Source organism: Tenrec ecaudatus, chromosome 14, assembly GCF_050624435.1.
Source record: "Tenrec ecaudatus isolate mTenEca1 chromosome 14, mTenEca1.hap1, whole genome shotgun sequence".
NCBI classification, from domain to species: domain Eukaryota; kingdom Metazoa; phylum Chordata; class Mammalia; order Afrosoricida; family Tenrecidae; genus Tenrec; species Tenrec ecaudatus.
The window spans coordinates 30,752,100-30,772,020 of NC_134543.1; the positions used below are offsets into that span (position 1 = coordinate 30,752,100).

At 54.2% G+C, this 19,921-nt stretch overlaps 1 protein-coding gene across 2 annotated transcripts in view; it reads left to right on the plus strand.

Annotated features, from left to right (window-relative positions):
* The window catches only part of MIDEAS (mitotic deacetylase associated SANT domain protein), a 70,469-nt gene that overhangs the window by 34,318 nt on the left and 16,230 nt on the right, over positions 1-19,921 (plus strand). For both annotated transcript variants that reach the window (XM_075531857.1, XM_075531858.1), the window contains exons 2-3: positions 14,379-16,049; positions 17,350-17,649. In XM_075531857.1, coding sequence (XP_075387972.1) covers positions 14,631-16,049; positions 17,350-17,649 — 1,719 coding nt within the window. In that variant the 5' untranslated portion in view covers positions 14,379-14,630. The remainder of the gene's footprint in view (positions 1-14,378; positions 16,050-17,349; positions 17,650-19,921) is intronic.

Genomic DNA, 19,921 nt, shown 5'->3' on the forward strand with positions numbered 1-19,921 from the left:
GAACACAGCCTCGTGCTGCGGCCAGCGGGGAAGGTGCTCCCTGTTCCTTGTGTCTTTCTCTCCAGTGGTGGGAGCTCTCGGTGAGCTCACGTTATTTTTTCCAGGCAGAGCCTCTTCCTCCTGGAGTCTTGGAAAGGGGGAAGGGAGCAGCCTGGGCCAGGTTGAGCCCAGCGCAACAGAGAGGGAAGTGCTCCAGACCTGCAGCCAAAAGGGGGTTTCCTTGGAGGCCACATGCCACCTCTCTGGGGAATCGGGGTCCAAAGAGGAGGAAGGGAAATCGTGAGAGATTTCGAGTCCCAGGTTTTACCAGCATTTGGGCAGGCACAGTCCCCAACTTAGCCTGCTGTTGCCAGAATTTGCCAATTCCTTGGAGGGGAAAGCCCTGGAGTCCAGAATTGGGCTTAGGAGAGAGAGCCCTGGTGGCCCAGTGGTTGCGTGTTGGGCTTCAAACTACCAGGCCGGTAGTTCAAAACCACCAGTCACTCTGAGGGAGAAAGATGAGGCTTTCCACTCCCATAAAGAGTCTTGGAAACCTACAGGGGCAGTTCTACCCTGTCACTTTGAGGTTTTTTTTGTGGGTGTGTGCAAGTGCATGTGGACTGGCCCTTCTCTTCCACTTTCCCTCCTCGTCCCCGTGCCTGAGGTGTGCACCTCGCTGTTACCACTCATGGGGGGGGTCCAGATCCTGCCTTCCCACATGGCCCAGTTCAGTCTGCCAGGATTATCATCTTGGGTTTCCCCAGCTCTGGGAGTCACCCCAGAACTGGAAAACACTCGGGGAGATCTTGTTGCCACCCTGGGTGCAGATGGGGCAGCTGTTCTTAGCTGCAGGTTCCCGTGACTGCCCCTCCCAGGTAGGAGTCAGGAGAACAACCACCCAAGCTGAGGAACCCAGGACAATACTGTCCGGGTGTGGTGTGGGGCATACCTCCCTGTCCGCTGGCTCCCTCAGAGTTGTGTGTGTGTGTGTGTGTGTGTGTGTGAGAGAGAGAGAGAGAGAGAGAGAGAGAGTGTGTTTCGCGGTCAGGAGGCTGGCTGTGAGTGAAAGCAGAAGTACCCACACCGTGTCCGCCCTGCAACACGCAGGTTAACTCGTACGTGGACTGTCTGCAGAGGAAGGACAGGGGCAGAGGTCCTGCATGGCGGCTGTGGTGCCCATTTGAACATGCGCAGCACTTCTGTGTGGCCCGCAGCTGCCGTTCCATGCTGGTTGTAGGCAGGAGAGTGCCAGAAACAACGAAGCAGACACTTCTACTTGTGGGACATTCGCTTTGCCAACCTCGGGGCATGCTGATTTGCTCCCTGCCGGCCCTGGCATTTCTCACGCTCACCCTCCCTTTATCGATCCCTTTAGAGTGAGCCTAGGAGGGTGGAGGCTGCTCAGCTATTAGTTGGGGACTCTTGCCTCTCCGTGTTTCTTCAGGGCCTGCTGCCACAGTGGCGTCGAGGGGACACCAGTTCTGAATGTGCCTGGCCCTTCTTGTCCACCCCCAGTTGGTCTTCCACACCGCCTCTGGGCCTCCATGTCTCCGTGTCTGCACAGGCGCCGCCAGCCCCGCTCTGAGCCAGCTGTGGACCTGGAAGTCAGGCCAGCCAGCTCCCCCTAAAGCGTTAAAGACTGAGCTTTCCCTGCCCAGGAAGTGGGTAAGGACGTCGCATTCGCAGAGTGCTTGCTCTGTGCCAGGCACCTCAGACAGGTATTCCCTTGCTTATCTCACTGTAACATAAGGTGGGACCTGGGGTCCACGTAGCTCCAGAGGAGGGAGGCGCACCATGAGGCTGGTGACTGGAGAAGCCAGGTGGGACTGGTTCTCTCTGACCTCAGAACCGTCCAGTGGCGCTGGGCAGGGTGAGGAAGACCCCTTTCAGACCCCTCCCAGCACAAATGGGCTCCCATCTAAAGGGAACCTGTTTCTGGCATATTGGGGTAGAGATGGCTTCTCTCGGGGAGTGTCAGAGCTGTGAAGGCCTGGCAGGAGTACAGGGATCAGCTGTGTCTATAGGGGTTGCTGGGAAAGCCACTCATGCATGAGGAGTAGACGGGCTTGGTTTAGGCCTCCTGGACCCTTTCCAAGTGTCTCCTCCTCCCCAAGCCCATGGCTCTGGGACTAGCTGTGGGGCCTCCCCTCCTGGCTGCTGGGTCTGATCCTGGGGTCCATCACTCCAGCCGACTTGGCGCTGGTCCCAAAGAGTCTGGTTGGTGTGCACTGTGGAACTTGGGCCTGCTGTTCTGCCGGGGCTAGTGCTCTGTGCCAGAGGCCCCTGGGTGTATTTCAGGAACAATAAAGAATAAACCAGCAAAGGAGAAAAGGCCCTGCCTGCAGCAGCTGCTCAGAGCTGGAGAAACGCAAGGAATGTGTTAGCATTTGGCAGAGGCCCTGGATCTTGACCAGAGCCCGCGGAAGGGCGAGATGCTGATGTGATGCCCAGCCAGCGAGGCACACTGCACCCTGTGCAGCCCATCTGTCCTTGGCCAAGCCACCGTCTGTCTCGTGGCTTCAGTGTCCTCCAGCAGCCATGAAGCAGAGCTTTGGGCCAATGATCTCTGGAGTGGATGGGCACTATCTGACCCTGTCTTTGGGATGTGGGATAAACAGCCTTTATTTAGGAATGTTAAGTTCTTTGGAAAAGCAACGCATCCAGGAGTCCTCGCAGAAGCATGGGCAGCTGTGTCGAGGGGCTGACGCTGAATGCCCTGCCTGGGGGTCGTTAGAGCATTGGATCTAATGCTAAGGACAGAGCTGACTTGGCTTAACAGTGCTGGGAACCTGGAGAGTTGGGGCATCTGGCCACTGGCAAGCAGAAGAGAATCAAGATTTTAGTTTTAAAGAGCCATTGACCAGCTTTAGCTTCTGTGGGAAGATGTGCAGAGTTACACCAAACCTCAAACTCACTGCCATTGAGTCAATGCTGACTCATAGTGACCCTACAGGACTGGAGAAAACTGCCCCTTTGAGTTTCCAAGATTATAACTCTTTACCGGAGTAGAAAGCCCCATCTTTCTCCCACGTGGCAGCTGGTGGTTGCAAACAGCCATTCCTGCAGTTAACAGCCCAACGCAGTGGTTCTCAACTTGCGGGTCTTGACCCCTTTGGGGGTTGAACGACCCTTTCACAAGGGTTTCCTGATTCATAACAGTAGCAAAATTACAGTTATGAAGTAGCAACAAAGATAATTTTATGGTTGGGAGTCACCACAACAAGAGGAACTGTATGAAAGGGTAGAGGCATTAGGAAGGTTGAGAACCACTGGCCCAACGTGTAACCCCTACAGCACCTGAACATTTTCACAAGTTGGCTCAATGGTAGTGATCACTTTTCATCTTTAAAGCCACTCACCTTAGCCCCTTTTCCACCCACCTTCCCAGAGTGGCCACATTCCCAGAAGCCCCTCTGCTGGGGGAAGATGGGTACAGCTCAGAAGCACAGTGCTCAACGTGGGCTGCTGCCACCCAACCCAGCTGGCCTGGTGGCAGGAGGCTGGGCCTGGAGTCCTGAGACCAGGTTGGCTCAGGTTCGAGTCCTGGCCTCACCTCAGTCTTCCCGTGAATTTAGGTGAGCAATCTACCCCTTCACACCTTCAGGTTCCTTGTTGGCAAAGGCTGAGTAGTAAACAAGAGGTGTGTGGTGCCCTTGGCACACTGCACCCCTCCAGAAATGTTCAAGGTGTTGATGGCAAAGTAGAACGCTTTCTGGGTGTGCTCTTGGCTCCTCACCTTGGCTGCAAGCCCTACCCACATGTCTCACAGAAGCGGAGGTGTGCATATTTGGACTGGGGGCCGTTGGTTCCAGGCCCCCGCTGTGCTCCTGCGTTTCTCCCCTCCTCTGGATTGCATTGTGGAATGAGGCATGAGACTCGATGAACATCCGGATGGCTTGATGTTTGGCCTCTGGTCAGCCTTCACCATGGGGCCTCTGCCTTGCTGCTTGTCTCTGAAGGCAGACCTCAGCCGCCGTTTCTCATACTGTGTGGAGGCTCTTAGACCAGCGTGAGATCCTGCAGATGGTACAACTCCCAGCCGACCTCTGCTAGCCAGCCCGTGGGCTCTCCCGCCTCCTGGGGCCTTTTATACGCACCTTCAGCCTCCAGGAACCTAACCCGCTTCTGGCGTAGTGGGGCTGAAGTCATTCCTTTGGGGTAGGGAGTGGCATCATCCACTGTGAGCTGTTGGAAATGCCCGAGGGAAAACAGAAGCTCTGGCTTGAGGTGCTTGAGGAAGGTGCTCAAGGACAAGGAGAGCGGGAGCAGGGACTTTGTGGGGTCATTCTTCCGGGTTCCAGCTCGAGTGTAGATGGGAGGTTTTTCTGGGAGGGCAGGCGCTTTGAAGGCAGGCAGCAGAGATTTGAACCTTGCTTCTGCCGCCTTACCAGTTTCCCTCTGGAGAAGGGGGACAAGAAGACCCCTGCGCCAGGATGTTTGTAAGCATGGACTCTAGGGTATGTGGTGTGCCTCACGTGGAGAAGTTCTCCATAAATGCAAGTTCTCTTCGGTCAGAAACCAAAAAGGCCAAACTCACTGCCATCGAGTCGATTCTGACTCATGGTGAACCTTCTGTCCGAAAGGATCTGCCTTTGGGGTATTCTGCAGATGGGCCCCAAACCACACTCATTGCTATTGCGTCAATTCTGACTCACAGTGTCCCTGTAAGACAGAGTAGAACTGCCCCTGTGGGTTCCCGAGGCTGTAAATCTTTACAGGAGCAGAAAGCCTCATCTTTCTCCCAGGGAGTGGCTGGTGGGTTTGAACCACCGACCCTCTGGTAAACAGCCCAATGAGTAACCCATTATGCCACCCTGGCTCCTGCGGACTGGCCAGGGAGTAGAGATAATTATCTGTGGTCATCTTCTCAAGGCAAACGGCTGCACAACCAACTGTGCAAATGTAAAGGTCTCCCCTGTCCCAGCTGCTTTGATTCCGGGGTCCAACTTAGGGTCCATTTCAGTATCTTGTGTAGGATACGGGAGAAAGACTATTGGAGGCTGAGGTCTGTGGATGCCTAGGGTTCTGGATGCAAACGGTGTGGAAAGCGTAGGCTGAGTAAGGAGGGAGCAGCCTTCCTGAGCAAGGAGGACTTGGCCCATTACTGTAACTTCCAGTCCTCATTTCCTGATTTGTCAGCCCTCCAGATTCCCACCTGTCGTTGACTCCTATTTTAATTCCATTTTGCTTGGAGAACAAACATTCTTTGTCTGGTTTCAGTTTTTAAAAATTGATTGAAACTTGTTTTATAGGCTAATATTATTTATCCTACAGAATGTACCATGTGTACTTGAGAAGAATGTGCTATACTGCTGCAGGGTGGAGTGTTCGATAGATGTCTGTGAGGTCAGGTTGGTTTATTGTGTTGTTCTAGTCTGCTGTTACTGATCTTCTGTCAAGTTGTTCTATCCATTATGGGAAGTGGTGTATTTTTAATCTCTAACCATTATTGTATCTTCAATTTCTCCCTTCAAGTCTGGCAGTTTTTGCATCTTATATTTTTTGGGGGTCTGTTTTTAGGTACATATATGTTTATAATTATGCTTTCTTGATGAATTGGTGGTGAAGTATGCTCACCAATGCTTTTCTTTGTTTCTAGTGGTAATTTTGTTGGAGTCTTATTTTAGGCTGGGTTGACTAGAGAAACAAATCCAGAGACACTCATGTGTATAAGAGCTTTCTATTAAGAAGCGTGCATCAATAAAACATCCCAGCCCAATCCAACTCAAGTCTATTAAGTCCTTCTTCAGACTCACGCAGCCCCATGCAATGATACAGAATGCAGGAAGATCACCAGCTGGTGGGTGCAGAGTGGTGTGGATCCAAAAGCGGTGGCTGCATCACAGGGCTCGCCACAGGAAGGTGGAGGCTGAGAGAGTGAAGGGAGGTTCCCAAGACCCTCCTTATGAGCAGGCCATGCCTACAAGGAGGAGCAGCCTTCCTGAGCTAGGCGGACTTGGCAAGTTATTCAACTTCCGGTCCTAATTTCCTATTTTGTGTGATGTCATAATCATTCCAGCTCTTTTGGTTACTGTCTACGTGGTATATATCTTTTCTTATTCTTTTCCTTTCAATTTGTGTCTTTAATTCTAAAATCTCTTGTAGACAGAATATAGTTGGATTATGCGTTTTTGAAAAAAATCCATTCTGCCAGTTTAGTTGGAGTACTTAACCATTTGCATATAACTTCATGACTAATAAGGTAGTATTTACTCCCGTTTTATTTTATTTGCATGTCTTGTCTTTTTTGTTCTTCAATCCCTCCATGACTATCTTCTTCATGGAAGTGAGTTTAGTGTTTGTTTTTGTGTTCAAAAGATTTTCCATTGTACTGTTCTGGCCTGTAAATTGAGACAAAGAAGGTGACAGTTTAGTGAGAGCTTGTCCACAATGCACTTAGGACAGTGTCTGGCAAATAGTAAGCGTGCATTACATGTGGAACACTAAATCACGCCTTGGATCCTATAAGAATGACAGCCAACCCTGTGGGTAGCTGAGAACAAAGTCTCCCGGGGGCTCTATGGGACCCCTCATGTCTCCTGAACAAGACACTCCAGCCAGCAGATCCTTGTGGAGCGCTGGGAAACCAGACCCTGATGTTCCGGCCCTTTTTCCCTTGCTTAGGAAGCAGGTCCCCTGCCTGGCAGGTCCCCTGCCTGGCATTACCAGCCCATGAACTGCGCCAGGTATGTTTCACTGCATACACTGGAGTTTGAGAGCTACCGCCCAGCACACATGGATAGCTGAGAATGACGGAGAGAGATCTGGTGTGGAATTAGCAGGCTTAGGTTCAACTCCTAGGCCCCACTTGTTTACTCTGTGACCTGAACACATTGCTTTGTAGAGTCCCGCTTCCTCATCTCCCAGATGAAAATAATAACAACATGAACATAGTCATAAACCCTCATACATGCTGGGCATTTGGGTAGTACTTGTGGCTACTCTTGTATGTAGTGGCTACTCCCTACAAAGCTGTTCCTTTGGTTCCTGGATGCAAGTCTTGTTGCAGCCTCCCTCCCCCACCGCCACCCAGGCACGGGCCACATAGCTACCCGATTATGTGACAGCCAGTTGAGTCACATTGCCTCCAGGTCCCTTGCTCCCAGCCTCGTACAGACACAGAGGGGTGTTGAAAAAGCATTATGGGATAGCAGTGGACACCGAGGAAGAACACAAAGGTTCAGAAAGCATGGGGACTATGTGTACTGATGGGCTGCCTGGAGGAGGTGACCTTGAAGGAAGGCAGATTGGCGGGAACCAGCTCCTGTGGAAGCTCAAAGTCAAGGGTCACTTGCTCTCTTCTTGGGTGCCCTGCACTCATTCCTGAATCAGCCACTTGATGTTGTAATTAATGTGTGCTTTGTGTCTCTTTTCCCCTTTGGATGCTGCGAAGGTAGGGCCCATACCATGTGTCTCCCCAGAGCCTGGCTGCTGCCAGGTTCCAGTAAATGCTTACTGAGTGGATGAAGGGACAGTGGGTAGGCTTGCAGGGCAAGGGTCATGGTCCAAGGTGGAAGGCAGCACTGGTGCTCAGGTAGAGATTCAGAGAGTTCTGCTCTAGGCCTGGCATGGAGACAGGCCTTTCTAGAAGGGGAGGGCATGGACATAGGTGGTGCTGAGGAGATGCAGGACATCATCAGTCCCCAGGAGACCTGCTCCAAAGGCTCAGGTGCCCCCAACACGCACACACACCACACCACCCCCACCACCCCTTACAGGGACATCAGGCAGTTTCCACTGTGTTCCTGGGATTCTGAGTCTGGCTGACAGGCATTTTCTGGGCTGCCCGAGATCCTTTGTGGCCCTTGCTAGGAGAGAGGCAGCTGTTCCTCACTGTGGGTGACCGCTGAGTCTTTCCTGACTTTGATGATGACTGTGAGCTCTCTCAAAGCCTTGGTTTCCTCCTATGCCAGTGGTTCTCAACCTGTGGGTCGCGACCCCTTTAGGGGCGAAACGACCATTTCACAGGGGTTGCCTGATTCATAACAGAAGCAAAATGACAGTGATGAAGTAGCAACGAAGATAATTTGATGGTTGGGGGTCACCACCACATGAGGAACTGTATGAAACGGTCGCGACCTGAGGAAGGTGGAGCATCGCTATCCTGTGCAATGACCCTGGGTACCCTAGCCTCCTACAAACATCCTGGGGGTATTTGTGTGAGTGGGGGACAGGAAATGCCAGAAAGGAGTCCGAGAGTCCCTCATGAGGCAGAAACGCCCCTCCTCTCTGGCACACTCCGTGTGGATGTGGACATCTTAAGGGCAAACCCCAACTGCAGCCAGCTGGGAGCCTGTGAGCCTGGCAGGCTCCTGACCTGATCAACCCTGGAGGCTCAGGACTCATCCATCTGTCAACCTGAAGTTCAGTCTGGAGCAGGGATGCTCCAGTGGGTCTCCACACTGGGGGTGGGCAAACAGGATGTCTGCCTGCTCTCAGGGGACATGATACCTTGGGGAGACTGGCCCACACCACTGATTCTTTCCTTGAGAACCTGACTTGCAAGTTCAGTGGCTTGGAGAAATGAGGCCCTGCAGCCTGGGTGTGAACTCCCAGTTCATGGGGGCGAGGGGCACATGGCTTTGCAGGGGTCTTCCCTGAATTTAGAAAAAAGGTTTGTCTTGGGCCAGGGCAATTATAGCAGGTGGCAATGCCAGGCTGCTTACAGATGACAGGCTGCAGCCAAAGGTCCCAGAGTATCTAAACAAGAGTTTTGAGCCCTCCCGGCCGTGCTGTCTTGGCCTCTTGAGGCCCACACCAGCATGTCAGTGTATGAGGTAACCGAGCCACAGGTTCATGGCCCTGGCCATAGTCCAGGCAATGGACCTTGTAGGAGGGAGTGCAGCAGGGGCCAGGCTGGCACTTCTCTAGCTGGCCTACATGTGGAGTGGGGCCATGAGTGGCAGCTGAGAGGATATCACGGGGCAAGCGGCTTGTGGAGCAATTGGAGAAGGACTTGGGGTGCTTGCTGTTCAGCTAGCAAGATCTTGGGGCCATTGTTGGGGTTGGGGGAGGGTGGGGTCTCCTTGCTTCCCCTTGACATCATGGGGAGCTCGGGTGTGATCTAGGGAGGGAGGTTGAATGTCAGGACCTGCACGAGCCCAGGGTAGAGATGCCGGTCACGAGTAGTGCCTCTGCCCAGAAATGGCCTTGACCCTCCATGTCCGTCTTGAGTGAGCATCCAAGCGACAGCTCCAAGTGACACTGGCTGTGTGCTAGGGATGAAGACGTGGGCAATGGCAATTCGGTGGCAGGGAGGTATGAAATGGTGGCGCTGTGGATTAAGCCCTGGGCTGCTAACTTCAAGGTCAGTACTTGAAGCCTACCAGCTGCTTTCAGGGAGGAAAAAAAGGGGTGGGGGACTATCTGCTCCCATTGAGAGTTACGGTTTCAGAAATCCTAAGGAGCTATTCTCTGGCTTAGAGGGTAGCTGTGAGGTAGAACTGTCTCAATGCCAGTGGGTTTTTTGGGCTGTGAGTTTCCTGGTGTCAGAGGGAGCAGGGTCTGCAACCTGCAGGGCAAGGAGAACTTGGCCAGATGGGATGGGTGAGACCCTGTCTGAGGTCAAGGGTTCTGTCTGGTCAGAGACCCAGAGACCACATGGGAACAGCAAGTTGGAGGCCCTGAAGGTGGAGCTAAACTTGGAGCCAATGTTGAGAGAGGTCCGAGTGTTGACCCTACCTTACACAGTCTGTTTGGTGGTGGTGGTGCTGGGGTAGACTGGAGAGTCAGGTCCTTGTTGGACACCATGTTTGGGGCTGTGTGGCCCACATGCAAGACATGAAGAAGCTCTGGTGCCCCCTCGCCTTGTGTAAGTCGGGGGAGAGGGGCTGTGTGGTGGCCCCGCTTAAGAACAGGAACTTGGAACATTTGTTCCTCTACTTGGTTCTAACGCTGAGTCCCTGTGGCTGCTGGGCCCAGACAGGGCCTTCTCAGCATGGCTCACAGCAGGTGTTGTGTCCTGGATGGAGGTGTGAATTCCCCCCTGGGTGAGTGAGTAGGCTTGGGGACCAGGGCAAAGGCTCCCTGAATTCTCCATGGGCACGATACCCTAAGGCCTTCCCGGCAGGTTCTCCACACATGCCTGCAAAGCCCATCTGCAGCTTTGGTACCAGGCTCCTCCTCGGTACTATAGAAAGGATGTGTTTCTCATGGATCTCAGGCTACTGACACCCCCACACTTCACGACCCGTCTGGGGCTCTGGTCAGCAAGCAACTGGGAGGCAGGACCGGGGAAACAGCCATGACAGACAGTCAAACAGCCTGACAGAGCTGGTTGCAGCGTCTGGGGCCCCACGGCGACTGTGGGTTTCCTTTCACTGTGCGGCGGCATCCGCTGTCAGAGACTCCTGCAGCTGGACCCAGGGTGAGCTGCCTGCAGAGGTTCCTTATGAACACCCTCTTCCCCCAAACCTTCGGGACTTGGCCTCTAGCTGAGCTTCGGAAACCAATGGCTTTGTCCCACCTCCTCCTCATGGTGCTGAAGGCTGAGCAGTCCCCTCCCTGGGGGTTGGGGAGCTTTGGGTTGAGGAGTAGGACTGGGGTCAAAGAAATGGGAGGAAGTGGCTAAGAGCTACAGGCTGTGAGGTGTTATTGGGGTCTAAGGGCTTGAAATGCTAGCGCTGGGTTCCAGATCTGAGCCTGGAGGCATTCAGGGCCTAGAGTCCAGGTCCGGTAGGCGGGGCAGACAGTGGTCAGGGCCGAGGCCCTCGGTGCCTTCCTGTAGGGCTGACCAACTTCTCCACTGTGTCTGGGGAGAATGACGAGAGATTTGCCTGCCAAGGTTCAGGCAGTGGTGAGGGGCTTTCCAACTCCAGTGAGGAGCACAGCTGCGCCCAGAGCTGCCTTTCCCAAGCCTGTGGCCTGAGATGGTGGTGTGCTTGCTGTGGAAGTGGGGTGTGTAGCCTGGCCTGGTGTCTTGGCAGCATGTCTGGGGGCTAAGGGCTAAGGGCTGGTTCTAGGAGTCACATAGACTTAGGCTATGGGGGGAGCGGGGAGGGTGGGGAAAAAAAAGAGGACCTGATGCAAAGGATTTAAGTGGAGAGCAAATGCTTTGAAAATGATGAGGGCAAAGAAAGTACAGATGTGCTTTACACAATTGATGTATGTATGGATTGTGGTAAGAGTTGTATGAGTCCCTAACAATAAAATGTTTAAAAAAACAAAACAAAAAACAACAGGCTGAAGTCCTGGCTCTGCAGCATCACTGCTGTGTGACCATGGTCAGGTGACTGAGCCCCTCTGGGCTTCCTCTCGCTCACCTGTAAAATGGAAGTTAAAATAGCAATGCCTGCCCTAAAAGGTTGCTGCAGGAATGACTGTTAATCATTATGAACCAGCAGCAAAGAGCCCAGGTGGTTCTGTGGGGGAAGTGTTGGACTGCTAACCTCCAGGTTGGCCGTTCATACCCACCAGCTGCCCATCAGGAGAAAGATGAGGCTATCTGCTCCCGAACAGATTCACAAAACCCCAGAAACCCTACTAGATAGGGTCACTGGGCGTTGGAATTGACGACGATGGCAGTGAATTTTTAGTCTATCATAATCATCACTACCGCCACTATTACCTGTGCACTCTTGCCTGGGGTGCCCCTCCCCTTCCCTCTCAGTTCCTCGGTGTCACCCATTTCCCAACTATGGTCAAGGACTGCTGGGGCAGAGGGGCTTCAGTCCTCCAGTTTAGTGACAGGGGAGAAGGGGGCACGGGGATCTTCTGGGGTGACTTGGTCTCCCCATTTCTGCTCCCCTTCATTTCTTCTTTTTTTTATTTTTATTTTTTTATTTTATTTTTTTCCTCTTCATTTCTTCTACATGAGCCCCCGCTCCAGCTTGGAGAGCCTGCCTGGTTGTTGTTTTCATTGCTGTTGCTTTTGCTAGGTATTGTGAGTCGCCCCGACTCATACCCAACTCCCTCCCCCCTCCCGTGTGCAACCTAACAGAACACCTGCTCCAGCACCATCCTCACCCTTGTTGTTAGGTTTGAGCCCATTTTTGCAGCCCCCACGTCAGTCCTTTTGTCCCGCTGCCCCTCCACTTCACCAAGCATGATGTCTCCCTCCAGGGACCCGTCTCTCCTGATAACATGTTCAAAGGATGTGGAAGGAAGCCTTGCCATCCTTGCCTCGAAGGAGCACTCTGGTTGGACTTCTTCCAAGACAGATTGTTTTGTTCTTTTGGCAGTCCACGGTACCTCCAATATTCTTCACCAGCTCCATCGTTCAAATGCACCGATTATTCTCCCCCCCCCCCCAGTCTTGCTTATCCAGTGTCCGGTTTTTACATGCATATAAAGGATTGAAATACCATGGCTTGGGTCAGGCATTGTACCTTAGTCCTCAAAATACAGACTTACCCAATGCAATGAGAGCCTGTGGGGCTGGGGCTGGAGGTGGGGCGCTGGATCATGGCCCTCTGATGTGTAGAGTGGGGTGCCAATGAACCGAACCCATACTGCGGGCCCGCAGGTCCTGCAGCCCTGTCTGGGATCCCCTTGCAAGGGACCCCCATCCTCTCTCCCCAGACCCGGGGGACCCCTGCCCCCAGAGGCAGGTGCTGAGCTCTGGCCCTGAACCTTTATTTATCGTGTGCATCCACTCTCAGGCCTTCCCCCACTCCAGGCCCCGACCCTGGGGCTGTGGCCCACAGGGCCCCAGAGGCAGGGCTGCGATGGGGGAAGGGGAGGGGCTTTGCAGCCCCGGGAGGACCTGGCTGGCTCCCCTCCTGCGGTCTTCCTCCTAGGGCTCTCAGAGCAGACCTGGGCTTCTCTTGTGTGCTGTGAGGTCAGAGAGCTTGGCTTCTGTCGCCTGCAAGGCCTTCTACCTTGCAGCTTTGTGTGGGGCCAGAGGGCTTTGGGGTTTCTAGTCAGAATTAGGTTGGCTGTCAGGGAATGTGGACTTCACAGCAAGAAAAAGTGGGTTTGCCCAAAAGGTTACCCCTGTGGCCCCACGCAGTGCCCTGGGTGGGGGTGGGGGTGTGTGTGCATCAGGGGTTTAGAAGCTCTCCTGGCCTGATCACTCTCCCTGCCCCCAGCTCCCACGTTGTATGCAGACCAAGGGGTGGAGGGGGTGGGGGGCGGCGCCACAAAGCTCTCTCTCCCTCCAGGGCCCGGAGCCGAGGGAGGAAATGGAGGAGGAAGTTCCTCCCCTTCTGGGTACTGGGTGAAAGTGAAAGATAGGGAGGGCCCTCCTCGCCAGTGAGTCACCGGGTCTGGGCTCCCGGAGTGGAAGGGCTTCGGAAACCCGGAAAGCCTGCAGGAGAGAGATAGTGCTGGGGCAGGCGAGAGTGGGCTGGGCGAGGGGCGTCACTGGGCGGAGCCAGAGCTGCTTAGCAACCTGCCCTAACCTGCCCTGCCCCTTCCTTCCATTGCTGTGGTTTCCCGGGGTTTCCTACAAGGTCCGAGCCACCCCATCTCCTCCCACCCAGACGGACTCCGGCAAGAATTTTAGTGTGGAGGAAGGGGTGGGTCACATGACCCCCAGCCTTACGCCGGGAGGGGAAAAATGATCTATCCGACTGATGCAAGACGAAGCCTCTTAGAATACGTCCAGGCAGCTCTGTAACCTGGAAATTACAGGTCTTGAGGCTCTCTGTTCTGGAGCAGGGTAAATAAATGATTTAAAAAAATCAAATTAAAAAGCAAAATTAGACAAACTTATAAGTATTTCAGTCATGCCCGGGCCTAAGTTCTTCCCGTGTGCACCCAGGATCTTAGCTGCTCTGTTCCTCTGCTCCAGGCGCCAGCTGACCTGCTAGGGGCTGGGTCCTGCCTCCAACCTGGGCTGCAAAACAGGTTCTGTGCTCCTTCTGGGAGGACTCTGGCAGCCCCACCCAGCTGCCCCTCCCAGGGGTGGGGCTCGGACTGCACACAGTCTCCCAGGGGCCTCTCCTGCAAGCGACCATGGAGGACTGCTGGGACTCCCAGCAAAGGGGTGAGCAAGAGGGTGGCCATAATGGGAAGGACCCACTTCCGTGCCTGAGATACAGGTGTGGCTGGACACAGTGTGGTGGTGGCTGTGGGGATGGGCAGAGTTGGGTTGTTAACATGGCCAGGGGCAAAGGAGGCCTGGCTGCCCAGGACAGGGGGCCTGGGTTAAGAGGAGCAGGGATCCCCTGGCTTCGTTGCCCTTTCTCCCGCTGGGCTGGATGGATGAGGCTCAAGCGGGATCTCAGTTCTGCGTGTCCCTTGGTCAGTGCGTTTGTGCCCAAAGTAGTCAAAGCAGTGGGTCCTGGAGCCTTCCAGGGGGGCGAGCGAGGCGCTGGGAGACAAAGGGCCCCGGGATTGGCACTGCTTCAGCTGCCATGCTGGTGACCACATGGCCTTGGAGGCCCCTTCCTCAGCCCATGCTGCCATCAGGCACCCTGGGAAGCTGACACTAGGCCACCTTCTTCTTCTCTCCTCAGGCACCGGGACTGTGTGGGGGAGCATCACACGCTGGGAAGAGGAGACCGCCAGCCCCAGAACCTTCTGAAGAAGAAGAGCCAGCCCGGGTCTTCCTCTTCCTCGTGCCTGAGCAAGTGCAGCAGCGTCTTCCGTGGCCTTTGCCGTGTCCCCTCCCGCTCCAGGACTAGGACCGGACTTCCAGCAGGACTGCTCCCCAGGGGATGGGCAGTGGGTGAAGCAGGTCTCACTGCCGGGGCCCAGCTGGCCGCATCATGAACCTCCAGGCCCAGCCCAAGGCTCAGGGCAAGCGGAAGCGTTGCCTCTTCTTCAATGACCAGGAGTCGGCCTCCAAGGAGCAGCCCACAGCCCCTCCACAGGCCTCCAGAGTAAAGGAGGAGCCTTACTTTGGACACGAGGGCCTGTCCGGAGGCATCCCCACCTCCCAACCAGTGGAGCTGCCCCCGCCCAACAGCCTGGCCTTGCTGAACTCCGTGGTGTATGGGACAGAGCACACCACAGCAGCTATGCTGTCCCAGCAGGTGGGCCCCATCACGTGGCCCAACCCTGTGATGGCCCCGGGGCGGGGGGCCCCAGAGCGTGGCGGGGGCGCGGGAGTCAGTGACAGTGGCTGGCAGCAGCAGCCTGGCCAGCCTCCACCCCCCTCCACGTGGAGCCGCCACGGCCTGCCTCTTTACAGCGGACCCAAGGGGAACCCTCACCCGGGAGTGGGGCTCTCCACCTACTATAGCCACGCAGAGGCTCTGAAGCGGGAGAAAGTGGGGGCCCAACAGCTGGACCGTTACAGGAACGCGGTGCAGCCGATGATGTCGCAGAAGGTGCAGCTGGAGGTGGGGCGGCCCCAGGCCCCCCTGAACTCCTACCATACGTCCAAGAAGCCCCCAAACCAGACACTGCCCCTGCAACCCTTCCAGCTGGCCTTCGGCCACCAGGTGAATCGGCAGGTCTTCCGGCAGGGCCCTCCACCACCCAACCCTGTTGCGGGGTACACCCCACAACAGCCGCAGCAGCAGGGGCAGGCCGCCCTGCCTCAGATGCAGCTCTTTGAGAACTTCTACCCCATGCAGCAACAGCCCTCCCAGCCCCCCCAGGACTTTGGCCTGCCGCCAGCCGGGCCCCTGGGGCAGTCCCACTTGGCTCACCACAGCCTGGCCTCCTACTCCTTCCCCCCGAACCCCGATATGAACCCAGAACTGCGCAAGGCTCTCCTGCAGGAGTCGGCAACCCAGTCTGTGCTACCTCAGGCCCAGATCGCCTTCCCTCGCCGCTCCCGCCGCCTCTCCAAGGAGGGCGTCCTGCCCCCCACTGCCCTGGATGGAGCTGGCACCCAGCCTGGGCAGGATCCTACCGGCAGCCTGTTCCTACATCACTGGCCCCCGCAGCAGCCACCCGCGGGCCCCCTGGGCCAGCCCCATCCTGAAGCTCTGGGGCTCCCGCTGGAGCTGAGGGAATCACAGATGCTGCCTGATGGGGAGAGACTGGCACCCAATGGTCGGGAGCGGGAGGCCCCTTCCATGAGCACCGAGGAGGCCATGCGGGCGATGGACTACGGGCAGGTGCTACGAGGTGGGGTAATCCAGAGCACTCGACGTCGACGCCGGGCCTCCCAGGAGGCCAACTTGCTGACCCTGGCCCAGAAGGCAGTAGAGCTAGCCTCGATGCAGAATGCCAAGGTGAGGGACTGGGGCTGGAGGCTGGGCTTCACGGGGAGGACGTTTCAGGGTTTCTGGGGGTCAGGGAGAGGGCCAGAGATGCTAGACCCATGGGGCAGCTTTCTCAAGTCCGTGAAGGAAAGGAGCCCATACAATTCAGGGACTTCTGAATTCTTTGTCTACAAAGGGCTCTCTCCCTTATGGCAGCAGTTCTCAACCTGTTCTTGACCCCTTTGGGGGTTGAATGACCCTTTCGTAGGGGTCGCCCAATTCATCACCGTAGCAAAATGACAGTGATGAAGTAGCAACGAAAATAATTTATTGCTGGGGGGGGGCAGTCACCACACACAACATGAGGAACAGTATTAAAGGGTCTCGGCATTAGGAAGGCTGAGAAACACTGCCTTAGAGAATTCTGACCTGAGGAGCAGCTGAGGTTTCTATCTGTGGAGTCTCTTTGGCTAGAAAGTGGGCCAGACCTTTGAGGGTTGGCCTCTATCTGGGCCTTAAAGGACTAGGCAGAGGAGATGGGATGTGGGGGCAGGGGGAGGGAGCCATTTCTGGACCTGACATGCTGAAAGACAAGAATGTGGCAGCAGTTACACAGGTGATTGCGTCAGAATGATTACAAACAGGTGCAGTTTGTTGTATGTGAACTGTACTGCTATGATTTTAATGTATATATACATATTTTTTAAAGGAAATGAATAGGATTTTAAAAATATACTATCATAAGCAGTCATCAAACTTTGTGGGGAAGGGGTGCTGTCATTTATCCTTGCTTTATAGCTCAAGACACTGAGACCCAAGTTGCATTTCCCAAGGTCACATGGCTAGGATAGAAGCCTAGTAGAGCCAATCCTGAAGCCACTATGTGCTCCTCCCCTCACATGTTCATACCTTTGAGGTCTGATGGGCCAGGCTGATGTGGAGGCGGTGGCAGAATTTGCCCTAGCCTTAGGGACAGCCAGACTGCTCTAGCCAGTTGTCCACACTACATACAAAGACAGCCCTTCCCCCTGTAATGGGTTCCAGGTTTACATTCTGCAGCCAGGATGCGTGTTGGATATTAGGGTACTATTTGGTGTGGTAACCATGGTATGGGCCAAACACACAATGAAAGACTACTTGTGGCCCAAGGTCATCTAGGGTCCCCTGCCTTGGGCCATTGTGGCTTAACAGAGCGAGGTTCTAGAGAGCATTTAGGAATGTGGTGTCAGAGTCTCGGGGAGCCATCGTATCTGATCCCTGGGTTAAACGGACCAGCAAAGTGGGACGTGACCTTCTCGACCTCCCCTCCATTCCCTTTGCTCTTGCCCAGGAGACGAATGGCTCTGAGGAGAAGAGGAAAAGTGTGCTGACCTCAACTACCAAGTGTGGGGTGGAGTTTTCTGAGCCTTCCTTGGCTGCCAAGCGGGCCCGAGAGGACAGCGGGATGGCGCCCCTCATCATCCCGGTGTCTGTGCCTGTGCGGACTGTGGACCCAGCGGAGGCGGCCCAGGTTGGAGGGCTGGAGGAGGACGGCCAGGGTCTGGAGCAGAACCCGTCAGAGCACAAACCGTCCGTCATCGTCACCCGCAGGCGCTCCAACCGGATCCCCGGGACCGAGGCCCCAGCTCAGGTAGGAGAGACCCCTGATCCAGACTCTTGCCATCCCGGTCCCGGTCCCGGTCCCGGTCCCAGTGGGCTCCCACCGCAAGAGGAGCACAGGGTTGGGATGTGCGGGTGAGGGAGGTAGGAGCATGCAGGAGGGTTTCACCGCACCTGTGGGAATACAGGTTTATCTTTTTAGACCAAACTTAGGGGAAGATATTTATGGGGGACAGTTAAACAGCTTTACACTTGGGAGTGGGGAAGGAATCTCAGATGTGTGCCTCCCTTCATTTCAGAGCAGCGGCGTCTGATTAGGGCCCTAACCTGGGATGTCGAGAGAGAATGTTGGTTTGCTGGGTGCTGAGTGATGCATGTTGGAAGTTTTGGTTTTGTCCATTTCTTTGATTCGTTCTGCAGTGTCTGTTGTGTCATGTGAGGCAATGTTGTTAGGAGAATGCTCACTTTGATTGGATTAGACATTTTATCAGTAGGGGGTGATGTAATGTCGAGTAATCTTTCACCTTTTAAAGTCGAGTTCATCTGACATTAACATAATACGTAGTAAGCGAGTATCTTCATCTTTCAGCGCTCGGCCTGCTCTCTTTAGGGTGCATCTATAAAGTGGCTTTGAGTGAAGGTTTCTTAGGGTCCACTGTAACCATCTTTGACTTTTCATGAGAGCACTGCAGTTTCCCTTGAGTGCCATTACTGATTGCCCCACTGTCCCCAAGCCTGGCTCTTCGAGCCTCTAGGACAGAGTAGAACTTGCCCACAGGGTGCTCAGGACCTTTTCCCTTGAAGTGGCAGCTGAGCACTTAACCACTGTGCCACCAGGGATCATTAATTACTGTGATGCACAAAACAAAAGACTGCCACCAAGTTGATTTTGACTCATAGTGGCTCTCAATAGGGTTTAAGACCTTAATTCTATCTTTATAGGAGCAGACAGCCTTATCTTTCCCCTGAGGGGTGGCTGGTGGGCTTGAACCACTGACCTTATGGTCAGTAGCCCAGCCCTAGCCCACAGCATTCCTGTGGACTGAATGGGTGGGTTTCTTCGTTTCCTCCTTCTCACAACTTGTTAATATACACATGCTTGTAATGCTTTTCTATGGCTTCCCTGTCAGCCTTTCTTACCCTGCTTTCTGGGAGAGAGCTGGCACCTACAGAAAGCAATTTGTGTGACTATTTTCTCAGTTCTCCCAGAGTCGGTGCATGCATGTTGTTCTTTTTGTTAGATGACTCGTAGCACAGCAGAAGGAAACACCGCACGGTCCTGTGCCATTCTCACCATTGTTCCCATGCCTGAGCCCACTGGTGCAGCCATGGTGTCACACCATCTTGTTGAGGGCCTTCCTCTCTTTCCATGCCCTTTCACTTTACCAAACACGATGACCTTTTCCAGGGACTGGTCTCTCCTGACAATGTACCCAAAAAATGTAAGGTGAAGTCTTGCCATCCTTGTCTCCAAGGAGCACGCTAGCCTTACTTCTGCCAAGACAGATCTGTTTGTCCTTTAATTAGTCCATGGTACTTTCAATGTTCTTCTCCAGCACCACAATTCAAATACATCAATTTTTCTGTGATTTTCCTTATTCAATGTCTGTGGGACCCAGCCCACACCAGATGGGTCTTAAACCATAGGACCTAAGGGCTGGTTGTGTAATTGAGGGAAAGAAATAAACAGACACATAAAAGTTTGGGGGTGCTCACCTCCTCCATGCAGCCAGGTCTGAATGGGAGAGGGAGAGAGAGTGCATTCTTTCACCAACTTATATACAGTCTCGGGGCGTGTACGCGCCCCAAACCACAGGCATGGGTAACATTACGTAACACCAGTGCTGAGGGCAGGTAAAGGGGGGTGACTGTCCCCTGAACGGGAAGAGCAATAGCAACATGTTTGTTCCTAAAGATAAAGCCCCGGCTGGCTGGATAGTAACTGGCCATGTGCTTGGAAGAGGGGTCATTGAGGCAGCACTATATGAGACGGTTTTGTGCGGATGATTGCTAATTAGGAGGATGTGACTGGGATTCTCTTCTTCAACTCACAAGCATGAAGGCCTCCCTCCACCCAGAATCCTGGCCTCCCAGGCTTCTTTAATCATGAGTATAGAGAACTTGTCTACATACACTCTCTTCCCTGTCCTCAGTTTCCCACAAATGTCCAATTTTCACATGCATATGACGCAGCGGAGAATACCGTGGCTTGGGTTCGGTGCACCTTAGTCCTCAAAAAGGACCAAAACATCCTTGCTCTTTAATATGCTAAAGAGGTCTTATCCAGCAGATTTACCTGATGC